This window comes from Callithrix jacchus, chromosome 3 (assembly GCF_049354715.1).
Source record: "Callithrix jacchus isolate 240 chromosome 3, calJac240_pri, whole genome shotgun sequence".
NCBI lineage: Eukaryota > Metazoa > Chordata > Mammalia > Primates > Cebidae > Callithrix > Callithrix jacchus.
In genome coordinates this window covers 119,393,768-119,418,625 of record NC_133504.1, presented here as the reverse complement: position 1 = coordinate 119,418,625, position 24,858 = coordinate 119,393,768, and the positions used below count along the sequence as shown (strand labels likewise).

The 24,858-nt window shown below is 39.9% G+C and overlaps 1 protein-coding gene across 1 annotated transcript in view; it reads left to right on the top strand.

Moving 5' to 3' along the window:
* Window positions 1-24,858, top strand: part of ANXA3 (annexin A3) — a 59,502-nt gene that overhangs the window by 22,400 nt on the left and 12,244 nt on the right. Inside the window, exons 3-10 of the mRNA XM_002745678.6 lie at window positions 89-176; window positions 6,627-6,721; window positions 9,792-9,905; window positions 13,831-13,921; window positions 18,724-18,803; window positions 22,717-22,773; window positions 23,144-23,237; window positions 24,677-24,772. Coding sequence (XP_002745724.1) covers window positions 89-176; window positions 6,627-6,721; window positions 9,792-9,905; window positions 13,831-13,921; window positions 18,724-18,803; window positions 22,717-22,773; window positions 23,144-23,237; window positions 24,677-24,772 — 715 coding nt within the window. The remainder of the gene's footprint in view (window positions 1-88; window positions 177-6,626; window positions 6,722-9,791; window positions 9,906-13,830; window positions 13,922-18,723; window positions 18,804-22,716; window positions 22,774-23,143; window positions 23,238-24,676; window positions 24,773-24,858) is intronic.

Sequence of the window (24,858 nt, the reverse complement as noted above, 5' to 3'; positions counted from 1 at the left end):
GCTTCTCATATTCATGAAGGAATATGCATATGTAATACAAGAAAGATTTAATTTTGAACCAATGGGACTTTCAAATATTTCCTCCTAGGTTGGACACCGAGGAACAGTAAGAGATTATCCAGGCTTTAGCGCATCTGTAGATGCTGAAGCTATTCGGAAGGCAATCAGAGGAATTGGTGAGTAACATTTTACAAATCCTTTCTTAATGTTGAAGCAAATAGGGCAAGTTACAATCTACAATTTCAGTTTGCTCACGTTGGCTTACTCAATTAGATAAATTGTCGGGGATTTTCTAAAATTGTGAAACAATGAGGAAATATATAGAGAACCCAGTTTTATTAAATCTTAACACTTATCATATTTACTTAATGATATTGATGGTCTAGGGGAGGTCCCCAAATGCCGGTAGGATCTCGACCCTGGCTGGTATCCAGGCTCTTAACATCATTTAGAGAAAAAAATTCAAGGATGGGTCAGAAAATAGTGAAAGTACAGAGATTTATTGCAAAGTGAAAAGTACACACTCAAGAAAGGGGAGTGTGAGTATACTCAAGAGAGAGTTGTGCATAAGCAGGTTTGGGGCTCTTGCCTTTATGGGTTCCTTTAACCAGGGGGTGGAACAGTCATGAAGATTCCTGGAAAGAGATGAAGATTTCTCAGAACTGTGGTGCCACCCTTTTTTACCCCAAATATCTGTGTTCCTGGAATTGCCGTGGCACTGGTGGGTGTGTAATTGAGTATGTTAATTAGTATATTATGAAATCCTAGGAGAAACCTAAGTCAAATTTAGTGCCATGTTGGATCCAGTAGGTCTTAGCCAGCTTTACCCATACTGTGGGTTTTCGGGGTCATATCAGTCACTAGCCTCTGTAGCTATTTCAATAGTTTCCTTTTGCTAGTCATGCGAAACTGCTGCCCGGAATTTTCTATTCTCCTGTGACCACCCTGTATTAGTCCTATCTAACTACCACCACGACTGCTACCAACAACAATAATTACCATCATCATAAATCGTTTCAAATATGGCCCCCTTTGCAGGGCATGGTGGCTCATGCCTGTAATTCCAGCACTTTGAAAGGGCGAGGCAGGAGAATCACTAGAACCCAGGAGTTCAACACCAGCCTGGGCAATATAGGGAGGCCCCTTCTCTACCAAAAAATTTAAAAATTAGCTGGGTGTAGTGGCTTGGGCTTGTGATCCCACCTACTGGGAAGCTGAGGCAGGGGAATCCTTTGAGCCAGGGAGGTTGAGGCTGCAGTGAGCAGGGAGGTTGAGGCTGCATCCCAGCTGTGCCACTGCATTCCAGCTGGTATGACAGAGTGACAGTCTATCTCAAAAACAAAACAAAACAAAAAAACAAAAAACCCAATACAATCTTGTCAATTCTTCCTGGATTTCACTCTTGCCCCTTTTCCTGGAGATAAACATCATCCCAAATTAGAGTTCATTCCCATGAAACTTTTAGTACCATAACTACATATATATGTACAAATTGTTTTGCATGGTTTCAATACATTCTTCTGCAACATTTTTTATCCCTTAACATTATATTTTTGAGATTTATCCATGTTGATACATTTAGCTCTAGTGCATTAATTTTAACTGCATGATAGTCTATTGCATCACTGTATCAGAAGATGGGATTCTTGATGGAACATTTAAGTTGCCTACAATTCTTTTATATTGCAATATGAAAATGCTACAATGAATATTCCTCTTATGTCTCACTGTACATATTTGCTAGCATTTCTCTAGAGTATGACAGGAACTGGAATTTCCATGTTGACAGGGATGCTTATCTTCAAATTAACTGGAAATTTTGCCATACTGCTCTCTAAAATGAATGTAGAAATTAGCATTCCCTCCAGCATTGCACAAGACTTTCTTTTGCTCCATATTCTCCCCAATACTTGCTACAGTAAGACTATTCCATTTTTCTAATTAAGCGGGTCTAAATGGTATCTTATTCTGCATGTGTGTTTATTTCCTCTCTTTACCCCTATGACTAATGTGATTAGGTATCCTTATTTGTATATCTGCTTCCACTTTCATGTATCAATAAAATATAAAATTTATTTTATCTACTTTTTTCAGTTGGTTTGTCTTCTTTATGATTGGCAAGAGCTTTTTTAAAATTTCTCAATACAAACTTTAAAAAAGATTACAAGCCATGAAAATATTTCCTATAAATGTATGGATTTCTTTTAACATTGGTGACATGGTTTGGCTCTGTGTCCCCACCCAAATCTCATCTTGTAGCTCCCATAATTCCCACGTGTTATGGGAGGGACCTGGTGGGAGATTATTGAATCATGGGGACAGGTCTTTCCTGTGCTGTTCTCATGATAGTGAATAAGTATCACAAGATCTAATTGTTTTATAAAGTGAAGTTTCCTTGCACAAGCTCTCTCCTTGCCTGCCACCATCCACGTAAGATGTGACTTGCTCCTCCTTCCCTTCTGCCATGATTGTGAGGCTTCCCCAGCCATGTGGAACTGTGAGTTCTCCATTAAAACTCTTTCCTTCATAAATTGCCCACTCTAGGGTATGTTTTTATCAGCAGCATGAAAATGGACTAACACAGTAAGTTACAGTAATTTTTATTGCATAGAAGTTTTAAATTTTAGTGAAATCAAGTTTACCAAATATTTTTGTCCAGGCTTTATGCTTATTGAATCTTTTCTATAATAAAGTCATAAAGATAGATATTCTCCTACATTTTTTCTTCCAAGTTTTGAAATTTTATTTTTCACATTATGATGTTTTTAACCTATATGGAATTAATGTTCGTGGATGGTATTTAAAGGTGTCTCATTTTATTCTATTTCATGTGGATATTTAATTTTCCCAGAACAGTGTATTGAAGAGCTCATTCTTTTCACACTGATTTGTATATAATGTCACCTCTGTTTTATATTTTCCTATTTTTCTCTTCTGTTATGCTTCATTTATCTATTTGCCTTTCCTAACACCACATTGTCACAATTATTAGGATTTTATAATGATACTAAATTTCTGCTGGGCAAGGTTTTTCTTGGCTCTTTGCCCTCCTCTATGAATTTTAAAATCAGCTTGTCCAATTCATAAGATATACTACATTAGAGCTTTGTATCAATATAATATTATCTTATTTCTGCCTGTTTGAGTTTTATTTTTTGCATTTTTCAATGTGGGTTATTTCTTCATTTATCTCTTGATTGTCCTATTTTTTTTTTTTTAAAGAGAGGGTCTTGGTCTGTCACCTAGGCTTCAGTGCAGTGTTATGATTATAGCCTACTGCAGCCTCAAACTCTTGAGCTTAAGGGATCCTACAGCCTCAGCCTCTGGTGTTGCTAGGACCACAGGTGCTCATCACATTGTGTGGCTAATTTTTAATTTTTTTGTAGTGACAGGGTTTTGCTATGTTGCCCAGGCTAGTCTTGGATTCCCGGACTCAAACAATCCTTCTGCCTTGTCCTCCCAAAGTGCTAGGATTATAGATGTGATCCACTGCACCCAGCCTGATTGCCCTATTTACATCTATTGTTAAGTAGACTGTTTCATGAGATTAGTGCCAAACTGAATGAATTAATAGTTCATTAATTAATTAAGAATTAAGAAGAGGTGAATTCTGTCACCTCTTCTTTAACATAATGTTTCTTCATGAATTTGTACTTTGGCCTATAGGTCTTCTTTAAGAAGGAGGTTATTGTTTGTGAGCACCACTTCTGATACATTCTGAGTCCAGAACCAGGTGTCATAATGACATTTGCATTAGGGATATATCAGACCCAGTCTCTGAACCTGGGGCATCTTGGTTTAGTTACTGATCTCAAGCATGTTTAAGAATAAGAGATGAGGCTGGGTGCGGTGGCTCACGCCTATAATCCCAGCACTTTGGGAGGCCGAGGCGGGTGGATCACGAGCTCAACAGATCGAGACCATCCTGGTCAACAAGGTGAAACCCCGTCTCTACTGAAAATACAAAAATTAGCTGGGCATGGTGGCGCGCGCCTGTAGTCCCAGCTACTTGGGAGGCTGAGGCAGGAGAATTGCTTGAACCCAGGAGGCGGAGGTTGCGGTGAGCCGAGATCGCTCCATTGCACTCCAGCCTGGGTAACAAGGGTGAAACTCCATCTCAAAAAAAAAAAAAAAAAAAAGAATGAGATGAGAACTGCCAAGCATACAAACTACTCATAACTGCAGGTAATTTGGTGTATTTCTAGTCTAGGTGCTTAGGTTATAGCGATGCAGGGAGGGCTAGAAGATGAGAACAGAGACATAAGGCAGGAGAGATCATAACGAGCTGATATATGAGCTAAGGGGCTTAAACTTCATCCTGAAGATTACAAAGAGCCATTAGAATTTTGACCACGGGGATGACATGATCAGATTGTACTTTTAAACATTTACTTAGACAGTAGAATATAGGAAGAATTATATGGGGGTCAGGTTAGAAGGTGATTTAGGTTATCCAGGTAAAATGTGATAAAGGCACAGTGGCAGAGGGCATGCAGAGGAGATGACAAATATAAGAGATGTAGATACTTGCTAAAATACAGGGAATAAGATAAGGAAAGGAATCTGAGATGATTCCTGGGATTTTTGCCTGGATGACTATATCCATAGTTGTGGACAAGGGAGCATAGCAAGAAAGACAAGTCAGAAAGGAAATGGAATAAATTCCACCCAGAGCATGCTGAGTCTGAGGTACTTGTGCAGTTGAGGTGGCTGGTACTGTACTGACATGGAGGCTATGATGGGTCCAAGTTGGCACTCAGCCCCACAGAGCACAAATTCATTTTAATCTGATTCAGTATTTATTTAACTATGTACAAGAATACAAAACCAAAGACACAGAAGGGCAGCAACCTTCACTGGGAGGCCCAGCAGCTAACCAAGTACACAGAAGCTTTTGCCTCATCATTGATGTAAGTTAGGCACCACTGCCATGGAAGCATGTAGATGAGGTCTTTTATACCACTCTAGTCATGTGTGCTCTAGGCCTGCAAGCCAATTCAGTTTCCCAACCCAGGTATCACCCTGGGTTGGGAAATTCATTAGATACAACTTTCCATGTTTATCTTAATACTGTGGTCACCAAGATAAGAGTGACCTTGAGGTCATTCTCAGTCAGGCCAGCATCAGCTCTGGCCTGATGTTACCTTTCACTTACAAAAAACTGGTTTTGCATATGGGTTTGAAATTCAAGAGAGAGGCTAGGCATGGTGGCTCACCCATGTAATTCCAGTACTTTAGGAGGCCGAGGTGGGTGGATCACCTGAGGTCAGGAGTTCAAGACCAGCCTGACCAACACAGTTAAACTCTATTTCTACTAAATATAAAAAATTAGCTGGGCGTCTTGGCACACATCTGTAATCCCAGCTACTTGGGAGGCTGAGGCAGGAGTATCACTTGAACCTGAGAGGCAGAGGTTGCAGTGAGCTGAGATCCTGCCAGTGCACTCCAGCCTGGGCAAGAAGAGTGAAATGAGAAGGAAGAAAGAGAGAGAGAGAAAGAAAGAAAGAAAGGGAAAGAAAGAAAGGAAAGGAAGGAAGGAAGGAAGGAAGGAAGGAAGGAAGGAAGGAAGGAAGGAAGGAAGGGGAAAGGGAAAGGGAAGGGAAGGGAAGGGAAGGGAAGGGAAGGGAAGGGAAGGAAGGAAAGAAAGAGAAAGAAAGAAAGAGAGAGAGAAAGAGAAGGAAAGATAGAGGAAAGGGGAGGGGAGGGGGAGATGTGAAGTGAACCAGAGATATACATGTATGTTTTGTTGGGGGTCAGAGTTTTGGGTTCAACTTCTTGCTGCACCACTCGGGAAGGGAAGGGAAGGGGAGGGGAGGGGAGGGGAGGGGAGGGGGGGAGAAGGTGGGGGAGGGGAAGGGAGTGAGGGGGGAGGGGAGGGGGGAGGGGAGAGGAGGGAAGGGAGGGGAGGGAGGGGAGGGGAGGGAAGGGGAGGGGAGGGAGGGGAGGGGGAGGGAGGAAAGAAAGAGAGAGAGAAAGAGAAAGAAAGATAGAGGAAAGGGGAGGGGAGGGGGAGATGTGAAGTGAACCAGAGATATAAATGTATGTTTTGTTGGGGGTCAGAGTTTTGGGTTCAACTTCTTGCTGCACCACTCAGGAGTTGTGTGACTTTGGCAAGAAAGATAAGTTTGTGCCTTCATCTTTAGTACAGCTTAATCCTATCTACCACACAGGGCCCCTGTGCATATTAACTATGACAATGAATAAAAGGGTGCTTCCTGCAGGGCAAATTCTGAATAAGTGTTGGTCCTGTTTTCCAGAGGAAGAAAAATTTTTATATCAAGTATGGGACAGAGATAAAAGGCAGTAAGACAGTAACCAAAGCTTGGAAAGTAAACAAGTCAAGTTCAAAAGTAGTAGGTTCTTTGTACTGTTCCCTCTGTCTGATGTACAGTTAGGAGTATTTAGACAATGAATGTTTTCTTCTCCCAAAACTATCCAAACAAAGTTAACTTTCTTTTTCAAAACTTAGGCAAACAAAAAAATAAATAAATATTCCAACCAGGTAAGAAGCTGGAAATTAAAATGCCTTACTCTCTGCACTTGTCTCAGGCCATTGATCATTTTGCTTTTGTTCAAGACAAATACTAAGCATAAATATTGAGTAAAATAATTTTTGTTTCATTTAGGAACCGATGAGAAAATGCTCATCAGCATTCTGACTGAGAGGTCAAATGCGCAGCGGCAGCTGATCGTTAAGGAATATCAAGCAGCGTACGGAAAGGTAAGATCATGTTGACATGACAGGCAGTAAATGAGGTCATCATTACAGTACCATGGTCACTCCCACGTGGTTATGCCCACAGTCTTCTGTTTCAGGCTGAGTGTAACAGAAGATGGCCTGTGCATCCAGTCAGGAGCCTAGAATGTGAGTCCTGGTCTTGCCTTGAACTGGCTGACTGGCTTTGGGCATGTTACTTGGTCTTTCTGAGCCTCAGTTCCTTCACCTGTAGAATAAGGAGGTTTGCCTTAGCTCAGTGGGTTATAAATCAGAAGTGATTTTGCTCCGCAGGAGACACTTGGCATGCATGGAGATGTTCTGATGATCACAATGGGATGGTGGGGGATACTTCTAGCATGTAGTAGGCATAGGACAGGGATGCTACAAGCATCCGAGAATGCACAAGGCAGCCCTCCACAACAAATAATTACCAGGCCAACTATCTGACTAATTCTAGCTTAGATAACCTTTTATTTATCTTTTAATTTTAAAATAGTCATGTAGTTATAGGTTTAATTCATTCAGCAAATGAAAACTTAGTAAGTAGCAGAAACTATATAAGAACAAGTAACTTTGGGAGGCCAAGGCGGGTGGATCACCTGAGATCAGGAGTTCAAGACCAGCATGGCCAACATGGTGAAACCCCATTTCTACTAAAAAAACAAAAATTTGCCTGGCATGGTGGCATGCCCCTGTAATCCCAGCTACTTGGAAGGCTGAGGCCTGAGGTAGAAGAATCACTTGAACCTGGGAGGCAGAGGTTGCAATAAGCTGAGATTGATGATTGATCCAGCCTGGATGACAGAAAGAGACTCCATCTCAAAAAAAGAAAAAGAAATGTAAGACTTGGTCTTTGCTACACAGTTGATTTGTCCGACACCTATTTTTGGGTACTACTTTGTGTCAGGAGATATCCTAGACATTGGAGATATACTGGTATAAAAAGCAGCTCATGCCTTCTTTCATCGAGCTAACATTCTATTAGAATGTAATAAACAAGTAAGTAAAAATAAGTTCAGATATGATAAGTGATATGAGATAACTAAAATGGTTGATATGACAGATAATGACTGATGACTGGCTCTTGCAGATACGGTGATGAAGGAATGTCAGTGGGGGGTTGGTACCTTACTCCCCACTCAGCCTGAATGATAATAGGTGTTCTGCTCTGCTTGATCAGTAGGAGATAGTATTTAAGATACAGCAAATACAAAAGCCCTGAGGCAAAAACAAGCTGGGAAATAATGTGAGAAATAAAGACTTCCAATATGGCAGGAATGTAGAAAGTGAAGTGGGGAGAAGAAAGAGACGAGGCTGGAGAGAGGTTGAGAACATGCTAAGCCTTGGGTCTTGGTAAAGTTTAGATTTTATCCTAAAGGCTACAGGGAACCACAGGAGGTTTGTAAGCAGAGGAATAATATAATGCAGTTTTTGTTTTTAAAGGACTATTTTGGCTGCTGTGGATAATGAACTGTGGAGGGAAAAGGTAGAAATGGACTGGGCTGACTGTTGAGAGGGTCTAGTGACCATCCACAGGCGGCTCAGGAATTACCTCCTGGGAGTGTTCTCCAGGCCCCCAGACTCCATTAAGACACCCTTCTCTGAGGTCCCTTTATCAGAAACTTAACGTATTATATTGAAATTTTATCTTTGAATATTTCTGCTTGTCCCATTAGGGCAGAATGTCTTAGGATAAGGACCTTGTCTAACTTACCTTTAAAGGCCTAGCACAGAGCAGGTGCCCAGAAAACAATTGTTGAATTGAATGAATTGCCTAGCTTCTGGGCAAGACAACACTTTCACATATAGAGAAGGTGAATGATCTGTTGGCCTTTCAGTATTTCCAAAATCTGGAAGGAAGATGGAGGTGGAGGGAACAACCATTTCTCACAGTGGAATAGAATGAGAGCTGTGAAATAAGATTCAGCTGCAGTGGCTTGGATTGAGGACAGATGGTAGTGGAATTTACCATTTAGAGAGAAAAAAAAACCCCTGTGGCAATTAAAGCAGTGCTGATAACACTGAACACCATCCTATTTGTTTCAGCAGGAACATGCCCCTGCTGTGCCCCCAGGGGTGTGGTAGTGTCGGTCTGTGCCCACAGTGGTGCAGCAGGCTCAGAGGCTACCAGCCTTTATTTCAGAGCTGAAAATAATTAGGAGCAGGAACAAACATTACTCAGTATTATGCTTTTGAATATTGAAAAGAGAAACCTTGTTACCTTCCTTTAAGCAGGGGAGATGGACTGTACTTATGTGTTAAAACAGTGCTGTAAACATTATCAATAGGTAATGTCCATAAGAGGCTAACTTCTAGAGTGCCATCGGCCTGTAGGATGACTATGGTTAACAATAATAGAGTTTCGAATCGCTAGAAGGAGGATATTCAATATTCCTTACACCAAAAAAAGGTTAAATATTTGAGATGATAGGTATGCATTTACCTTGATCTGATTACCATACATTATATGTATCAAAACATTGCTATGTACCTTATGAATATATACAATTATTATTTGTTAAAACAAATAAGTCTAACATATTGCCACACTTAGGGTTTCTTTTTCTTTACTTGTTGCCAGAAAATTGCTCCTGATGCCCCTAGTTCCATGTTCTCACCTGAGACAAATGACCGGCCACTGTCCTCCTTTCCCCTTCCTCTTGGAGCTCTTTGGGAGTCACTGAGAAGCAAGACACCCAGGAATAGAGCACCTTCCAGTGAAGCTGGGTGTGCATTTATAAGGGTTCCTCTTCCTCTTCCCTCACCGCGACCCAAGCATTGAAAGCATGCGGGACCTAGGAAATGCATTTTAATACAGTTCCTAACTGTGGCACTCATTGAATCCTCCTATTTGGCTCTCCTTCAAAAAACCTCTACAAAACAGAACAATTTGGGAGTACTTATAAAATGTAGATTAATATTCATAGATATACTTTCAACGCTTCTGTTTATTTCCTGTGGATGGACATGTTTTGTCTGATTTTGTTACATATGTTCATCTTTCACTAGGTGACTTTAGAAAAAGAGAATGGAAAAGTATTTCACATTTTTCTCCTTGTCTTTTTCATTTTAGAAGCTGAAAGATGACTTGAAGGGTGATCTCTCTGGCCACTTTGAGCATCTCATGGTGGCCCTAGTGACTCCACCAGCAGTCTTTGATGCAAAGCAGCTAAAGAAATCCATGAAGGTATGAGCCCTCTACAAGCCATTTCTGCCCAGAGTTTGACCAAATCATCAAAAATAGTGACTTTCTTGCAGTGCACACTTGTGATGGGGGAACTTGGATGCCATTTTGGTCTGTACTCTCGAAGTGGTAGAATGACTCTGAAATACGGAATAGTTGTAGAACCTTAAGCCCAAATGTTCCTGGGCTGGAAGAATTTTGTCATATCCTTTGTTTGACATGAAGAGTCAGGTTCTCTAGTTTGTCATCACTGAAAGTAAATGGCACTGTCATTAACCCCAACACTGAAGCTAAAAACCTAGCATTATCCTTGAGCTCTCATTTTTTCCTACCATTTCAAGCTCCCAAATCTATCAGCAAGTTTATTAATTTTACTTCAAAGTCCATTGCTACTGTTCTAGTCTGACCACCATCATCTCTTGACTGGATCATATCAATAGCTTTCTAATTGGTCCCCCATTTTTGCCCACCTCAAATTCATTCTACACAGAATAGCCAAAATTATTTTCATTAATTTATTTTAAAAATCAGATTATGCTATTTACCTGCATAAATTTCCAATAGCTTTGAACACTTAAAATCCAAGCTTCTTATCATGACCTTCATCACCCAACACAGCGTAACTCCTATGTAACTCTGGGACTTTTAAAAATTCTATCTATATCAGTGAGGGTTCCCCAGAGAAGCAGAACCTATGGGCAGGACATAGATGTTAAAAGTTTTATTGTAAGGCCAGGTGCAGTGGCTCATGGCTGTAATCTCATTACTTTGGGAGGCCAAGGTGGGTAGAGCGCTTGAGCTCAGGAGTTGGAGGTCAGCCTGGGCAACTTGGAGAAACCCTGTCTCTACAAAAAATTAAAAAAAAAAATAGCTAGGCATAGTAGTGCATGCGCTATAGTCCCAGCTACTTGGGAGGCTATGGTGGGAGGATCCCCTGAGCCCAGAAGGTTAAGGCTGCAGTGATCTGTGATTGTGCTGCTGCAGTTTGGTCCAGGTGACAATGAGATCCTATCTCAAAACAACAAAAAAAATGTATTGGAAAGAACTGGAGGCCATGGTGGGAGGATCACTTGAGCACAGGAATTTGAGACCAGCCTCAAACTGAGCAATACAGTGAGAACTCGTCTCTACAAAAAATTTTTAAAACCAGACATGGTGGTTCATGCCTGTAGTCCCAACTGTTTGGGAGGCTGAGGTGGGAGAATCACTTAAGCCCAGCAGGTATAGGCTACAATGAGCCATGACTGTACCATTGCACTCCAGCCTGGGCAACAGAGTGAGACCCTGTCAGACGGAGGAGGAGGAGGAGGAGGAGGAAGAGGAGGAGGAGGAGGAGGAGGAAGAATTGGTTACATGATTATGGGACTGGTTAGGCAAGTTCAAAATCTGGAGGACAGGCTGTCAGGAAAGGCAGGCTGGAACTCGTGGGCACCAGTCGAAGCTGCTGTCCACAGAAAGAATCGTCTTCCCAGAAGCCTCACCTCTGCTCTTAAGACCTTTCAACTGATTGGATCAGGCCTGACTAGAAAAGGTAATCTCCCTTACTTAAAGTGAATCAGTGATAAACTTAAATTTTATCTACAAAATACCTTCACAGCAACACCTAGATTAATGTTTGAATAAGTGGCACTATAGCCTGGCCAAGTTGGCACATGAAACTGACTTTCATACCCCCTCCTCCTCATTCATTAATGATGTAGCTACACAGGCCTTTCCTCTGCTCCTTGAACATCATAAGCTTATTCTTGTTTGAGATCTTTATACATGATGTTTCTTCCATCTGGAATGCTTTTCCTCCAGACATTTTCCATTATTTCACTCAAATGTATTTTCTTAGCTGCATTTACTACTGTCTAAAAGTATCTTGTCTATTTATTTATTTTTGAGACAAGGTCTCTCTTCATTGCCCACGCTGGAGAACAGAGGTGAAATTGTGGATCACTGCAGCCTCGACCTCCCGGGCAAGCAATCCTCCCACTTCGGCCTCCTAAGCAGCTGGAACTACAGACACACACTGCCACACCTGGCTAATTAAAATTTTTTTTTGTAGAGACAGGGTCTCGCTATGTTGCTCAGGCTGGTCTCAAACTCCTGAGCTCAAGTAATCCTCCCTCCTCGGCCTCTCAAAGTACTGGGATTACAGGTATAAGCCACTACACCTGGCATTGTCTATTTTTAAAATCCATTTGTTTATTATCTTTTTATCTAACTAAAAGGCAAACCTCCACCCTGGCAGGTAACCTGGTAGGTCGTGGCCTGTATCTTCTGTTCCTAGAGCAACTCCTGAAATGAAGTGGGTGCGCATAGGAAGGAGGAACAAGAAGGGAGCCTAGATCTGAGGCATAAGCCATATTTTGCCTTGCTATCAGGGAATTGAGTTACCTTCTTTCTGTGGAGGACATATGGGCACCTGAGAAGCAGATGCAAAATGGAATTTGATGTACAAAAGATTTATTGTGAGAAATGTCTGTGAAGGATAAAGAGGAGAAGAGCAGGGTAGGTGGGGCAAACTTTCAGACTGCAGTGCAGTCCTGACCTTTAAGAGGAGAGAGGAGAGGAAGTAGGCTGAGATAGGAGGAGCCTCAGTACATAGTGCAGCTGAGCAAAAACTGCCCTTTGGGGGAGTTCTGTGTTGGGCACAAGTGGCCCAGCTCTGGTACCCCTGCTGATTGCAGTCATTGGCTGATGGCCCCCTGAAGAGGGTATGACCTCAATGTGACCTCTGGTAGATCCAAAGTTGTGGCAGTTGGAGGCTGTAAGCCAACTGCGTTCTTTGCAACTGATTCTCTTGAAGTGAAATCTGAGCATTGTATCTCTATGGCATCCCATGAGGAAGGTTTAGGAGGTGTAATTGTAAGGATTAGGTTCACCAATTAGTGTTAGAACAGTTTCTCTTTTACACAAAAGAAATCCAGAGTAAGCAGCCCTGAACAGGCTGTGGTGACACCACCATTATCAGAGACTCAGTCTCCTTCTATCTTGTGGCTATGCCATCTTTAACCCATGGTTTTCACTTGCTGGTTAAAGATGGCAGCTCAAGACTCAGCCATTAGATCTTCATTCCAGTCAACTCAAAAGAGCAAAGGACAAGGAAGGGTTCACTCCTTCACTCTAAAGATACTTCCCGAGCATGCATATGATACTTCTGCATATATCCCATTGGTCAGAGTTTAGTTACATGGACATACTTCACTGTAAAGGAAGCTGAGAAACATAGCCTTTATTTGGGTAGCTTTGTACCCAGTTAAAAATTGGGGATTCTATTACTAAGCAAGAAAAACAAAAGAGATGTTGTGGGAAACTAGGAATATCTGCCACAGAGAGACAGAATTCAGTCTCTGTTCATATGCTGCACTGGCCTTATTTGATCAAGTCTTAGTGAACATGACTTTTCTTGGAGTCACAGTGTGATTCAGTGACCTTGATAAAAAAAGGACTGAGAAGTAATTAGTCCCCATGCAAGTTGGGCCCCTGACACACATTACTGAGGATTTGAAAAGCTCCCTATATGAAAAGGATGATACATGCTGATAGGCCCAGTACAGTGATACAAGGATAGACTCATTCAAAAGTATTGTAGAGCCTTTTATAAACATAGTGGTATGTTTGAATGTTGGCAGGGTTAATACTGTTAGACTGTCTCTTCTGATCTTGAATGACACAGGCTTTTTCCTTTATGCTATTTCTTCCTAGAATTATTTAATTGATTTTTACACTAGAGTGAAAAATTTTATGTCACTTTATTCCAAATGATTTATGTTATTTTAATACTAAAATATATGGAAAACTACTTTAGAGCAATGGAGAACCTTATATTGGTTTACTCAAAAGTGTCTTTCATCTATATAAAACAAGATATTAAAGACCAAACAGCATGAGATTAAGTTTTTTAAGTGTTCTGAAAATTTGATTTTCTTTTCATTTTTAGGGTACTGGAACAAATGAAGATGCCTTGATTGAAATCTTAACTACCAGGACAAGCAGGCAAATGAAGGAGATCTCTCAAGCCTATTATACAGGTGTCTTATTTTCTGCTTACCTTCACCACTGTTCACACATATGCAAGCCAATGTTGCTTTTCCCAGAATCTCCCCAGTCTCTTCATGAGGCATTTTGAGAAGACAAGACTTATAAAAAGGAGAATACCTTCTAAAATCAGCTAAAGACTATGGGATTCCAGGAAAAATTGAAATGTGGTCTGAGCTAGATACTGCTACATAATATTGGCATTAATGCTTTACATTTGTAATACAGCTGCAGCAGATTTTGCTCTCAGCAATCTCTCATTAATTGAATTAACCATTTTTATCAATGTAAGAGACTCAAATCATATTTTATTATTAGGTGTTAAAAACCACTCAGATTAGATCCACGATTTTTGGTGTAGGAAATTGGATTAATTTAGAGAATGTGTTGAGCATAAAAATTCAGTAGAATTAGCTGAAGACCTAATAGTCTGCTGGTTGTATAAAATTAGAAAGTCTCTGCAATGCAGTTCTGACTCTTAACTACCCAGGGTTAGTGCAGACTTCACAGGTTAAGGTCACAGTCCCCACAAGACTACCTTTACCTCAGACACCAGCCCACAAGCTCAGGTGTTCCCAGGCTATGCATGCTTTTAACCAACTGGCTCCAAATTGAGGGTTCTCACTATCCTCTCAGGTTCAAAAGCACACTAGACTGACACAGAACTCAAATATTGATAAATGCAGTATTACTATAAAGGAAACAAATCAGGGTCTGCGTAGGGAGAGATTTGGAAGGGTCCAGTGGAAGCTTCCACCCTCCTGAAATATTGTTGTATCATTATCAACCAGCAAGCTCACTTGATTATTGATAGTCAAAGTTTTTATTAGGGTTTCATTATAGAAGCATGACTGATTGAACCATTTTTCATGTGATTAAACTCAATCTTCAGTCCCCCTACACTCCCCAGATGTCAGACTGATATTGTGGCTCAAAGCCTCAACCCTTTAATCACATGGTTGGTCTTTCTGATGTGACCAGCCTTTATTGTGAGTCATCTTGTTAGCATAACTGAGCTGTAGTCCAGGGGACCCACCATGAATAATAAAGACACTCCTATGACTTTGGAAATCCAAAGGATTTAGAATTTATCTCCCACGAACCAGGAATAAGACGAGACCAATTCTTTACTATTCAACAGCCCCGTAGAACCCTCTCCAAGTGCTTTAAGGGAGCCACAGTTTCTGTGTTTGTGTCTCACGGAGGTCAGTTGTGTCACAACAGCTTTTGCAGTGGGAAAGGCCCAAGGAAGGAGTACATATTGGTCCTCAGATGGCTGTTAAAGAGGTTGCTCTGAGAAATTCTTGTTAGAAGTAAATATCTCAATGACAGGTGACTCTTTTGTTATTGATGTATTAATTGGGTTCTAATCAGAAAACCAGAAACAGCCCTAGGTATTTTAACAGAAAGAATGTAATATAAAGCATTGCTTAAACTGGGCACAGTGGCTGATGCCTGTAATTCTAGCATTTTGGGAGCCTGAGGTGGGCAGATTCCATGAGCGAGGGAGTTTAAGACCAGCCCAGCAACATGACAAAACCCTATCTCTTAAAAAAAAAAATACCAAAAATTAGCTGGGTGTGGTGGTCCCAGCTCCTCGGGAGGCTGAAGTGGGAGGATCACTTGAGTCTAGGAGACTGAGGCCACAGTGAGCCTTGATCATGCCACTGCACTCCGGCCTGGGTGACAGAGTGAGATCCTGTCTTGGAAGAAGAAAACAAAAATTGCTAAACACCTTTTAGAGAACTGAAAAAGCAAAAAGGGAACAAAGGGATTCATGCAGAGTACAACTCCCCAGAGCTGGGAAAACAACAGAAAGAGGTTGAAGTTGTCAGAAACTAGAAGTTAGAAGAGGGACATACCTGGCTGATGTCAGTACCTCAGGGGCTCAGAGCAGAGGCTTAAGGAGCAGGAGTTGAGACCTATGAAAAGAGGGCTCCATCTGGCTGAAGCTAGTACCTCCGTTGGGGCCAAAGTGACTTGTTCTAAGAGCCTGGAGCCAGTTGCTGGTGTCAGGGTGAAAGGCCTTCACTGGGTTGACACTGACATGAATAGCCATGGACTAGCTTGCACTTCTTTCCACTCCCCACCTTCCCATCCTCCTCTATTCCCCGCTACTGGTGGAACCTCATAGGAAGCGGGTACAGAAAGAAGTAGACGAGAATTGCTTAATCATTAATGCACAAAAGGGCATGTTGTAGGTGTTTAAAGTATTTCAGTTAAACGAGGTTTGCATATTTTACAAAACCCATCAGAGCCAGGCACCGTATCTCAAGGTGGCTTGGTATTTTCTGGTGTTTCTTAGAAGAGCTGCTGCTCCCCAAGTGGACCTGCCATGTGACAGATCCCTGGCGCCCAGCATTTAGGTACAAACAGTCCCAGGATGTAAGCTTTATGAGGATGAAGATTTTTGTCTATGTTGTTCACTGCTGTATCCTCAGTTCCAAAAACAGTGGGGAAGATAAGTGTAAATATTTATTTAATGAGTGTCCTCAAAATTGAGGTTAAGATCTTAAGAGCCAAGTGAAACTTCTGGCATTTGGGATAGTGTTTTGCAGATATGACAAATGTTAATAACACAAAGTTAGCAGAGCCTCAATTTCTATGTGAGCAACACTCTCTAAGGTTACAAGGGATACTACTGCATCAGGGTTACCTTGGTTATGGGAGATTAAAGATACACAAGAAAATCAAGAAGGAAATCGTCTCAATCATGCCAAGCTTTACAGAGATTCAAGTCACAGCACTACCTGAGGGACCCAGTTATCTTGTCAGTCTCTTGGCAGCTGGCATCCACTGCACCTGTGCTAATGCTTTTCATGACAGTAACTGTTCCTCTTCCTTTTTGTTGCCAATGTTCTTGACACCAGCAAGTAACATCTCCTCCCTTAGCATGTGGTGTTTGTCTACCCAAGCCTTATAAATATTTTACATAGTTTTTGGTTATTTTTGGCTACTATTTTCTTCATCATTTCTAGGAGTCTTACATTTCATTGTTATTCTACTATCTTTGTCTCCTTTTCTGTGTAGCTCGCTCCCTAAGAGAGAAGATACAGTGGGTTCAGGAAGTCACTGTCAAGTTGGCCCTCGTAACAGGACCAGACGTCTTGTATAGCTTATTCAGTGCAGTGGCACAACAGAGTCTAAATAAATAGAGATCTAAATTCTTAACTTTTTCAGTATTCTAAAGTAAATGGTGTGTGAGAGAACACTGAAACAGGGATCAAGAACTCAAAGTTCTAGTTCCAGCACCAATAATACTATTAGAATATTATATTTATTTTTATACTCTACTGTGCCTCAAAATGCATAAAGTAGTTGTCAACTTAGATTGAAATAATTTTTTAGTCTAATTTCCCACAAAATATTTGAAGTAAAGGGAGAGGCTGTGTGAAATGACTTATAAAGTCTCATCTAAATAATTTCAAAATTATAAAATACTTTCTCAAGTTCTAACAAATGGGAGCTTCATTCTTTTACTTAATATTTTCAAATTTAAAGTTTTTTTCTAACTAGAATGAAGGATAGATGTAACAATGTCATAACCATTAGATTTAATGATGCCTACTAAATATTATTATCATTTAGAAAAATAATGTTTTTGGTACATTTTACTTAGATAAATTGCTTTGAAAAATTAAAAATTTTATTAAAAACGCGTTGAAACTAAAATTGTGCTGCAGAAGTTTCCATCTCAATGCATTTCTTGCTATTGGATAATCTCAGACCACTTTCTATAACTTTCATTGATTTAATGACTGATTTATAGAGTTGTTGAGAATGATGCAGACAGATTTCCAATAGTCACATGGTGTTGCCTACAACCAGGTGTATAGGAACTCCCCGTGGGTGGGCAGACAGAGATTTAAGACTGATGGGCACTGCACATCACAGGCCATGCAAAAGAGGCTACAACTAGGCAGTACTAAAATACACGAACACACAGTTGACGTTTGTGAAGGGAAATGGCATGCTTTGGGGTAGCTTTCTTACTTTTGGGAGATACTAAAACAATATGGTTTAGTTATATTCACTAGATTCAATAAAACAGAAAAATTAAAGTGGCTTACAAAGATACAAGTTTATTTTTATCATATGTAAAAGTCTAGACATTGACAATTCTAGGACTAGTATGATAGCTGCACAAAGCTTTTAGGAACTCAGGCTTCTTCTTGATTACTTTCATTCCATCACTAGGAAGTTGTCCTTATCTTCATAGTCTGAGACAGCTGCTGAAGATCCAGATGTGAGTTCACATGCAAGGCAGTCAGATGAAAGATGGACATGGTCTCATCACTTTAGGGAGATTTCCCAGCAATGTTATATTTGTCTGCTTTCGTTTTATTGTGAAGAACTAAGTTATAGAACTGTACTAGCTAAGACAAAAGCTGAGAATATAATTTTTAAGCTGTGCACATTATATCTTGCTTAAGGTTAGTATTCTCTTAGCGTGGAAGATGGTCAGAATGGAAATTGAAAGGCAAACTAGTAGCTCATCCACCCCAACTTTTCCACTATGAATCCCTTAGTGCCATTGTCAGATGAAATAAAGCATGATTTGCTCCAGAATGGTAACACTTTCTATTCTTTCACATCTACCATAACACAGTGCAGTAATACTTATAAGAAGAATGTACGATCTCACAACAGAAGAGCATGAAGAAATTCAATAAAAGGGAAGATTTATCTTATCACATATCCATTCTTTGCCACTGTTGGCATTTAAACTTTTCTCTGTTTTATAATCATATTTTTCAGTTTGTCAAGGCTTAATTTCATTCTGATTTGGTTTCAGTATACAAGAAGAGTCTTGGAGACGACATTAGTTCAGAAACATCTGGTGACTTCCGGAAAGCTCTATTGACTTTGGCAGATGTAAGGTTTTATTTTTTTAACTCCCCAGTAAGCTGAATGCTTAATAATAATTTTTAGAGAGTTTAAAAATAACCAAACTGAGACAATGAGTTCACAATTTTACCTATGAAATTTTTGTTCATTTTACATTTTCATTGCTACCAAGCAATATAATGTTTAACCAAGATCATAAATGCATACATAATAATATAACAACAAAGAAAACTTATTTGAGTCAGTAAATGGAGGTGTTTTGGTCAGGGTTCACAATTTTGACATTAGAAGACATTCTGATGCATTATCTGACATAAAATATTTATTTCCATGATAAGTGTCTCCATTTTAAAGAACAGGTTTATTTTTTGGAGACTCCAAAGAATAACTATTTCCTTTGTTTGCTTCTAAATTAAATAGGAAACATGATATGGAAGAATTATTTTTAGAGGTAGAAATTAAGAAATGAGTATCAGTCTCAGGATTAAAAAAAAAAAGAAAGAAAATGATTGCTGCAACTTCAGCCTTGCCACCTTGGAAGAGCTGCCAAACTATTAATCATTCTGTGACCTAATGAGGCCACATCTTACTTTCTGTTTTTAGGAGGCTCATGACTTTTATCATAAAGATGGTAAGGTCAAGGATGAGATGTATTCACAGCTGTGTGTAAGAGAGGTAGTGATTTAAGCCATATCTCACCAATTTTCTTTCAGCTGATTTACACAGCACCTAAAGTGTGAGAAAGTCCCAACAATGGTCTCAGCCTCATGGTTGAAACAGCACTTGTCAAAGTGAGGCATTATGCCTTTAGGAAACAATTGATCTAAATTATGGTTTCAGTTACTTTAAATGTGAAAACCTTATGAAGGCTGAACCCATAACCCCAAACTTATGAAGCATTGCTACAAGCATCTGCTCTCAGAGATATATCTTCCTAAGTGCATCTGTTTGTGTATAGACATGAACACACCCACCCACAGGAGGCAGTATAGAGTAGGACTCCAGGGCAGCGTTCTAGAATCAAACAGGGCGGGAATCTCATGCTGCCTGCTGGCTTTGTGTATTTGGGCAAGTTCTTTAAGTCTTACAACATTTATTTTAATATCTTTAAAACTAAAATACTAATAGGGTGTTATGAAGATTAAGAGAAAGAGAAAGTATGTGAAGTACTTAGTGATCAACACATGGTAGTGGTGGTTAGTATTACATTAAGACAAATGATAATCAGCATTTTTATTATTGGAGCAGAGTGGACAGTGAAAGAGAACAATAAGAAAGCAAACAGCAGCAGAGTATCAGCAGCACAGAGAAGAAACCAGGCAAAAATCAGGCAGGCCTATAAGGACCTAATGTTTGAAAATAAGAACAAATTCATTTTTAAACTATGGTAGCTAAATGTTTCATTCACCGGTAATTTGCTAAATAATTCAGGCAATCCTGTGTTTCCTTTCTGTCTCCTATCTTTCTATAATGTGCTTCAATATTTGTACACAACCACACACACTTAAACCATAGAGCCTTTTTTATTACAGTTGGTATGGGGATCTTTGAGGTGTTTTTGTTTTTGTTTTTTTTTTGGACAGAGTCTTACTCTGTTACCCAGACTGGAGTGCAGTGGTGCGATCTTGGCTCACTGCAACCTCTGCCTCCCAGGTTCAAGTAATTCTTCTGCCTCAGCCTCCTTAGTAGCTGGGATTATAGGTGCCCGCCACCTCACCCAGATAATTTTTGTATTTTAGTAGAAACAGGGTTTCACCATATTGGCCAGGCTGGTCTCAAACTTCTGACCTCAAGAATCCGCAAGCCTCAGCCTCCCAATGTGCTGAGGTTACAAACATGAGTCACTCTGCCTGGCCTTTGAAGTTTTTTTTTTTTCCAATAAACTTTACTTTTTAGAGGAACTTCAGATTTATAGAAAAATTGAGCAGAAATACAGAGAGCTCCCATATGCCCCTTTTCTACTCTCTCCTTTCCCCTATTATTATTATCATTGTTATTTTGAGACAGGATCTTGTTCTGTTGCCCAGGCTAGAGTACTGTGGTGTGATCTTGGCTCACTGCAGTGTCAACCTCCTGGACCCAACCAATCCTCCCACTTCAGCCTCCTGAGTAGCTGGGACCACAGGTGCACACCACCACACTCGGCTAGTTTTTTTTTTTTTAAAGAGAGAGAAGGTCTCACTCTTGCATTAATGTGTATATTTATTATAGTTGAATTAATATTGATACATTATTATTAACTGAAGTTCATAGTTTACATTAGGGTTCACTCTGTCATATGGATTTTAATAAATGTATAATGTTATGTCTACCATTACACTATAATAAAGTAGTTTCACTGTCCTAAAAATCCTCTGTGCTCTGCCAATTCATACCTTTCCTCCCCACCAACAACTGATCTTCTTACTGTCTCTGTAGTTTTGCCCTCTCTAGAAATACATCATATTGTATGTAGCCATTTCAGACTGGCTTCTTTCATTTAGCTATATGCTTTATTTAAGGTTCTGCTATATCTTTTCATGGCTTGATAGCTCACTTATTTTTAGTACTGAGTAATATTCCACTATATAGAATATTAATTTCACCTGCTGAAAGGCATCTTGGCTGCTTCCAAGTTTTGGCTAGCATTATTTATAAATAAAACTTCTATAAACATTCATGTGCAGGTTTTTGTGTGGATATGTTTTCAACTCCTTTGGGTAAACACCAAGGAGTGTAATTGATAGATCATATTGTAAGAGGATATTTAGCTTTATAAAAAACTGCAGAACTGTCTTCCAAAGAGGCTGTACCATTTTGCTTTTCCATCAGCAGTGAATGAGAGTTCCTGTTGCCCCACATTCTCACCAATATTTGGTTTTGTCAGTGTTTTGGATTTGAGCCATTCTAATAAGTTGTGTAGTGGCATGTTACTGTTTTAATTTGCAATTCTCTAATGACATATAATGCTGAGCATCTTTTCATGTGCTTTCTTGATACCTCTGTGTCTTCTTTGGTGAGATGTCTGTTGGGATCTTTCAACCATTTTTTAATTGGGTTGTTATCTTCATATTCAGTTTTTTTGTTTTGTTTTGTTTTTTGTTTTTGAGACGGAGTTCCACTCTTGTTACCCAGGCTGGAGTGCAATGGCGCGATCTTGGCTCACCGCAACCTCCGCCTCCTGGGTTCAGGCAATTCTCCTGCCTCAGCCTCCTGAGTAGCTGGGATTACAGGCGTGTGCCACCATGCCCAGCTAATTTTTTGTATTTTTAGTAGAGACGGGGTTTCACCATGGTGTCATATTGAGTTTTAAGAGTTCTTTATATATTTTGGATACAAGTTCTTTATCAGATACATGTTATAAATACGTTGTCCCAGTTTGTATCTTGTCTTTTCTTCCATGTAAGAACTCTGTGTTGGGTTGGGTACAGTGGTTCTAACTTGTATTCCCAGAGATTTGGGAGGCTGAGGTGGCAGGATAGCTTGAGGCCAGGAGTTTGAGGCCAACCTGGGCAACATAGCAAGTTCCCATCTCTAAGAAAATTTAAAAATTAGCTGTGTGGTGGTGCTGGTGGTGTGCACCTGTAGACGTATTAGCTACTCAGGAGACAGTAGTGGAAGATAGCTTGAGCCTTGGAGTTCAAGGTTATAGTAAGCTATGTTTGCAGCACTACACTCTAGCCTGACCAACAGAGAGCAAGACCCTGTCTCTAAAAAAAAAAAAATAGACCTCTGAATTTTCAGAGAAGGGAACTGAGGCCCCCCCCAAATTGTGTGATTTGCTAAAAATTTCATGACTAGTCAATGCAGAACCAGAACTGGAGCCCGGAGTACCTGATTTTTCTGTGCAACTTGTCCTGCATTGAAGAAAAAACAGTAAGATGCCCTGCTGATTGAAGTACTGTGTGTTAGAATCTTCTGTCTCTAAAGGGTGGCCCTTGTTTTCGTCATCCCTGTTTAGGGCAGAAGAGATGAAAGTCTGAAAGTGGATGAACATCTGGCCAAAAAAGATGCCCAGGTCAGTAACAAAGTGGGAAAACATTTCCTTTACCTGTTCTTCTATGTGGCTGCCTTTGCATTTATGTGAAAAGGGAGAAAAAAATAGCACCAAGGGGGGCTTTTCATTTTCTTTTTTTTTTTTTTTTTCTGTTTGCAAGAGAAGCTTGAAGCTTTGGGTCCCAACCCTAACTTTTTGCCTGCCCCAGTGGTAGTTATCATTCTCCTTGGCTCCTGCCAGCCCAATTTTTAGATTTCTAGTCTGCTGAAAGCAAGAGACTTAGATAGTAGATGATTGCACTGACCTCTGAAATACAGCTCCCACTCCTCTCATGTCACCTTTCAACAAAAAGAAAAGACTTGTGTCTGTAATAACTTTCTTTTGTGAATAGATTCTCTATAATGCTGGTGAGAACAGATGGGGCACTGATGAAGACAAATTCACTGAGATCCTGTGTTTAAGGAGCTTTCCTCAACTAAAACTAAGTATGAACTCATATTACAATTATTTCTGTTGCATGTCGTTTTTACAAGTGTTTTTGCATTTAGTATACAAAGACCTAGAAAAATGAAGCTTAAAATTGCAAAGTCTGTTTCAGTTTATTAACACTTCAGGAAACCAAATGGGGAAGCTGTATTGTAACTCAAGGACGTACTAACACCACATTTTTGTTTTTCTGTACAGGCTGAGTAGATTACCTAGTGAGTGACGGGTAATAGATGGGGGAGGGAAGTAGCAGGAAGAAAAAAAAGAGGCCATTCTCTAGGGTGAGAGCAGAAGGGCCTTTTCCTGTGGGATGGAGGAACCTAATTGCTTCCACTCCACCTAACAGTTCTCCCTAGTTAGCCACTCCCAGAAAAGCCAGACATTGCAGGTGAGTCTCTGCTGACACAGTGATACTGATTAACCTTCAGCTCTTTCTGATATGGAGGTAAGCAGTAGAATGGACCAACTCTTATTGTCAGACCAGCCATTACATGGAACTGAGGGCACCCACCCTCTCGCTCATGGCATCTCCCAGAGTTGTTTTGGAAGCAACAGCACCTAGAAAACTAAAACTCCACTTACTATGAACATCTGTCTATGGCTTCCAGGTGCTAGTTTACGGAACAACAACACAGCAAGACCAAGCTTATGCCGAGTTGACAGAACAATGAGTAAATGTAGGATGTTACTGTGACTTTGAAATTCTGAAATTGTTCTTTCTTAACTTTTGTACTAAAATCACATTTATTTTACAAAATAATGATCACAGTATGTGATCATTGCTTTATTAATCTCTTTGTTTGAAAAAAAAAAAAAACCAAATAGCCCTAGGTCTCTCTCCAAAATTTCTTTTTAAAAAAAATTTATTTGGTAAAAATTTACTTGGCTTACAAAATATGCCTGTATACTTGGTGACATATGTACAGGTTTTGCTTGGGACAAATACTGATCAAGAAATTCAATTGCCTTCTGGGAGGTGTGAAGTGTAGGCCATGCTGCCCTAGGAAATGATTTATTCAGCACAAGGAAATCTTCATAATTAAGATTTCTTTAGCAGATAAAACATATTTGACTAGTGATTACAGTCTCATTTCCCAGGTGCTGCTATAAATAAAATTTAAAATAACCCATCTTACTTGATAAATTATTTATTATTTAAGTATTTTGATTATTTAAAATGCTTACCACTTGAGAAAAGGGGAACGAGAAAGAGAGCTCATTGAAGAAATTATCTAGGGAGTTTGGGTTCTATTGTGGATGATTTTCTTTAAAAGGAACAAAAAGAAAAACAAAAACTTCTGTGCCCAAATTTTCATGGTTTCAAGAGGGAGTTTTTTAAGTTGCTACTTGATCTTCTGCATGTCAAATAAAAAACTAGAATATATTCAATTGTGGTCAACTGGATTGCTTTAAATAATTCTGTGGTGTTTCTTTTTAGCATTTGATGAGTACAGAACTATCAGCCAAAAGGACATTGCAGACAGCATAAAAGGAGAATTATCTGGGCATTTTGAAGACTTACTGTTGGCCATAGGTAAGCCTTTGAGTGCCAGTAAACCAAGTTACTTTGCTCTTGTTTTAACTCAATGTCAAGGTCTGCTCCTTTTGGGCAAGAATCCT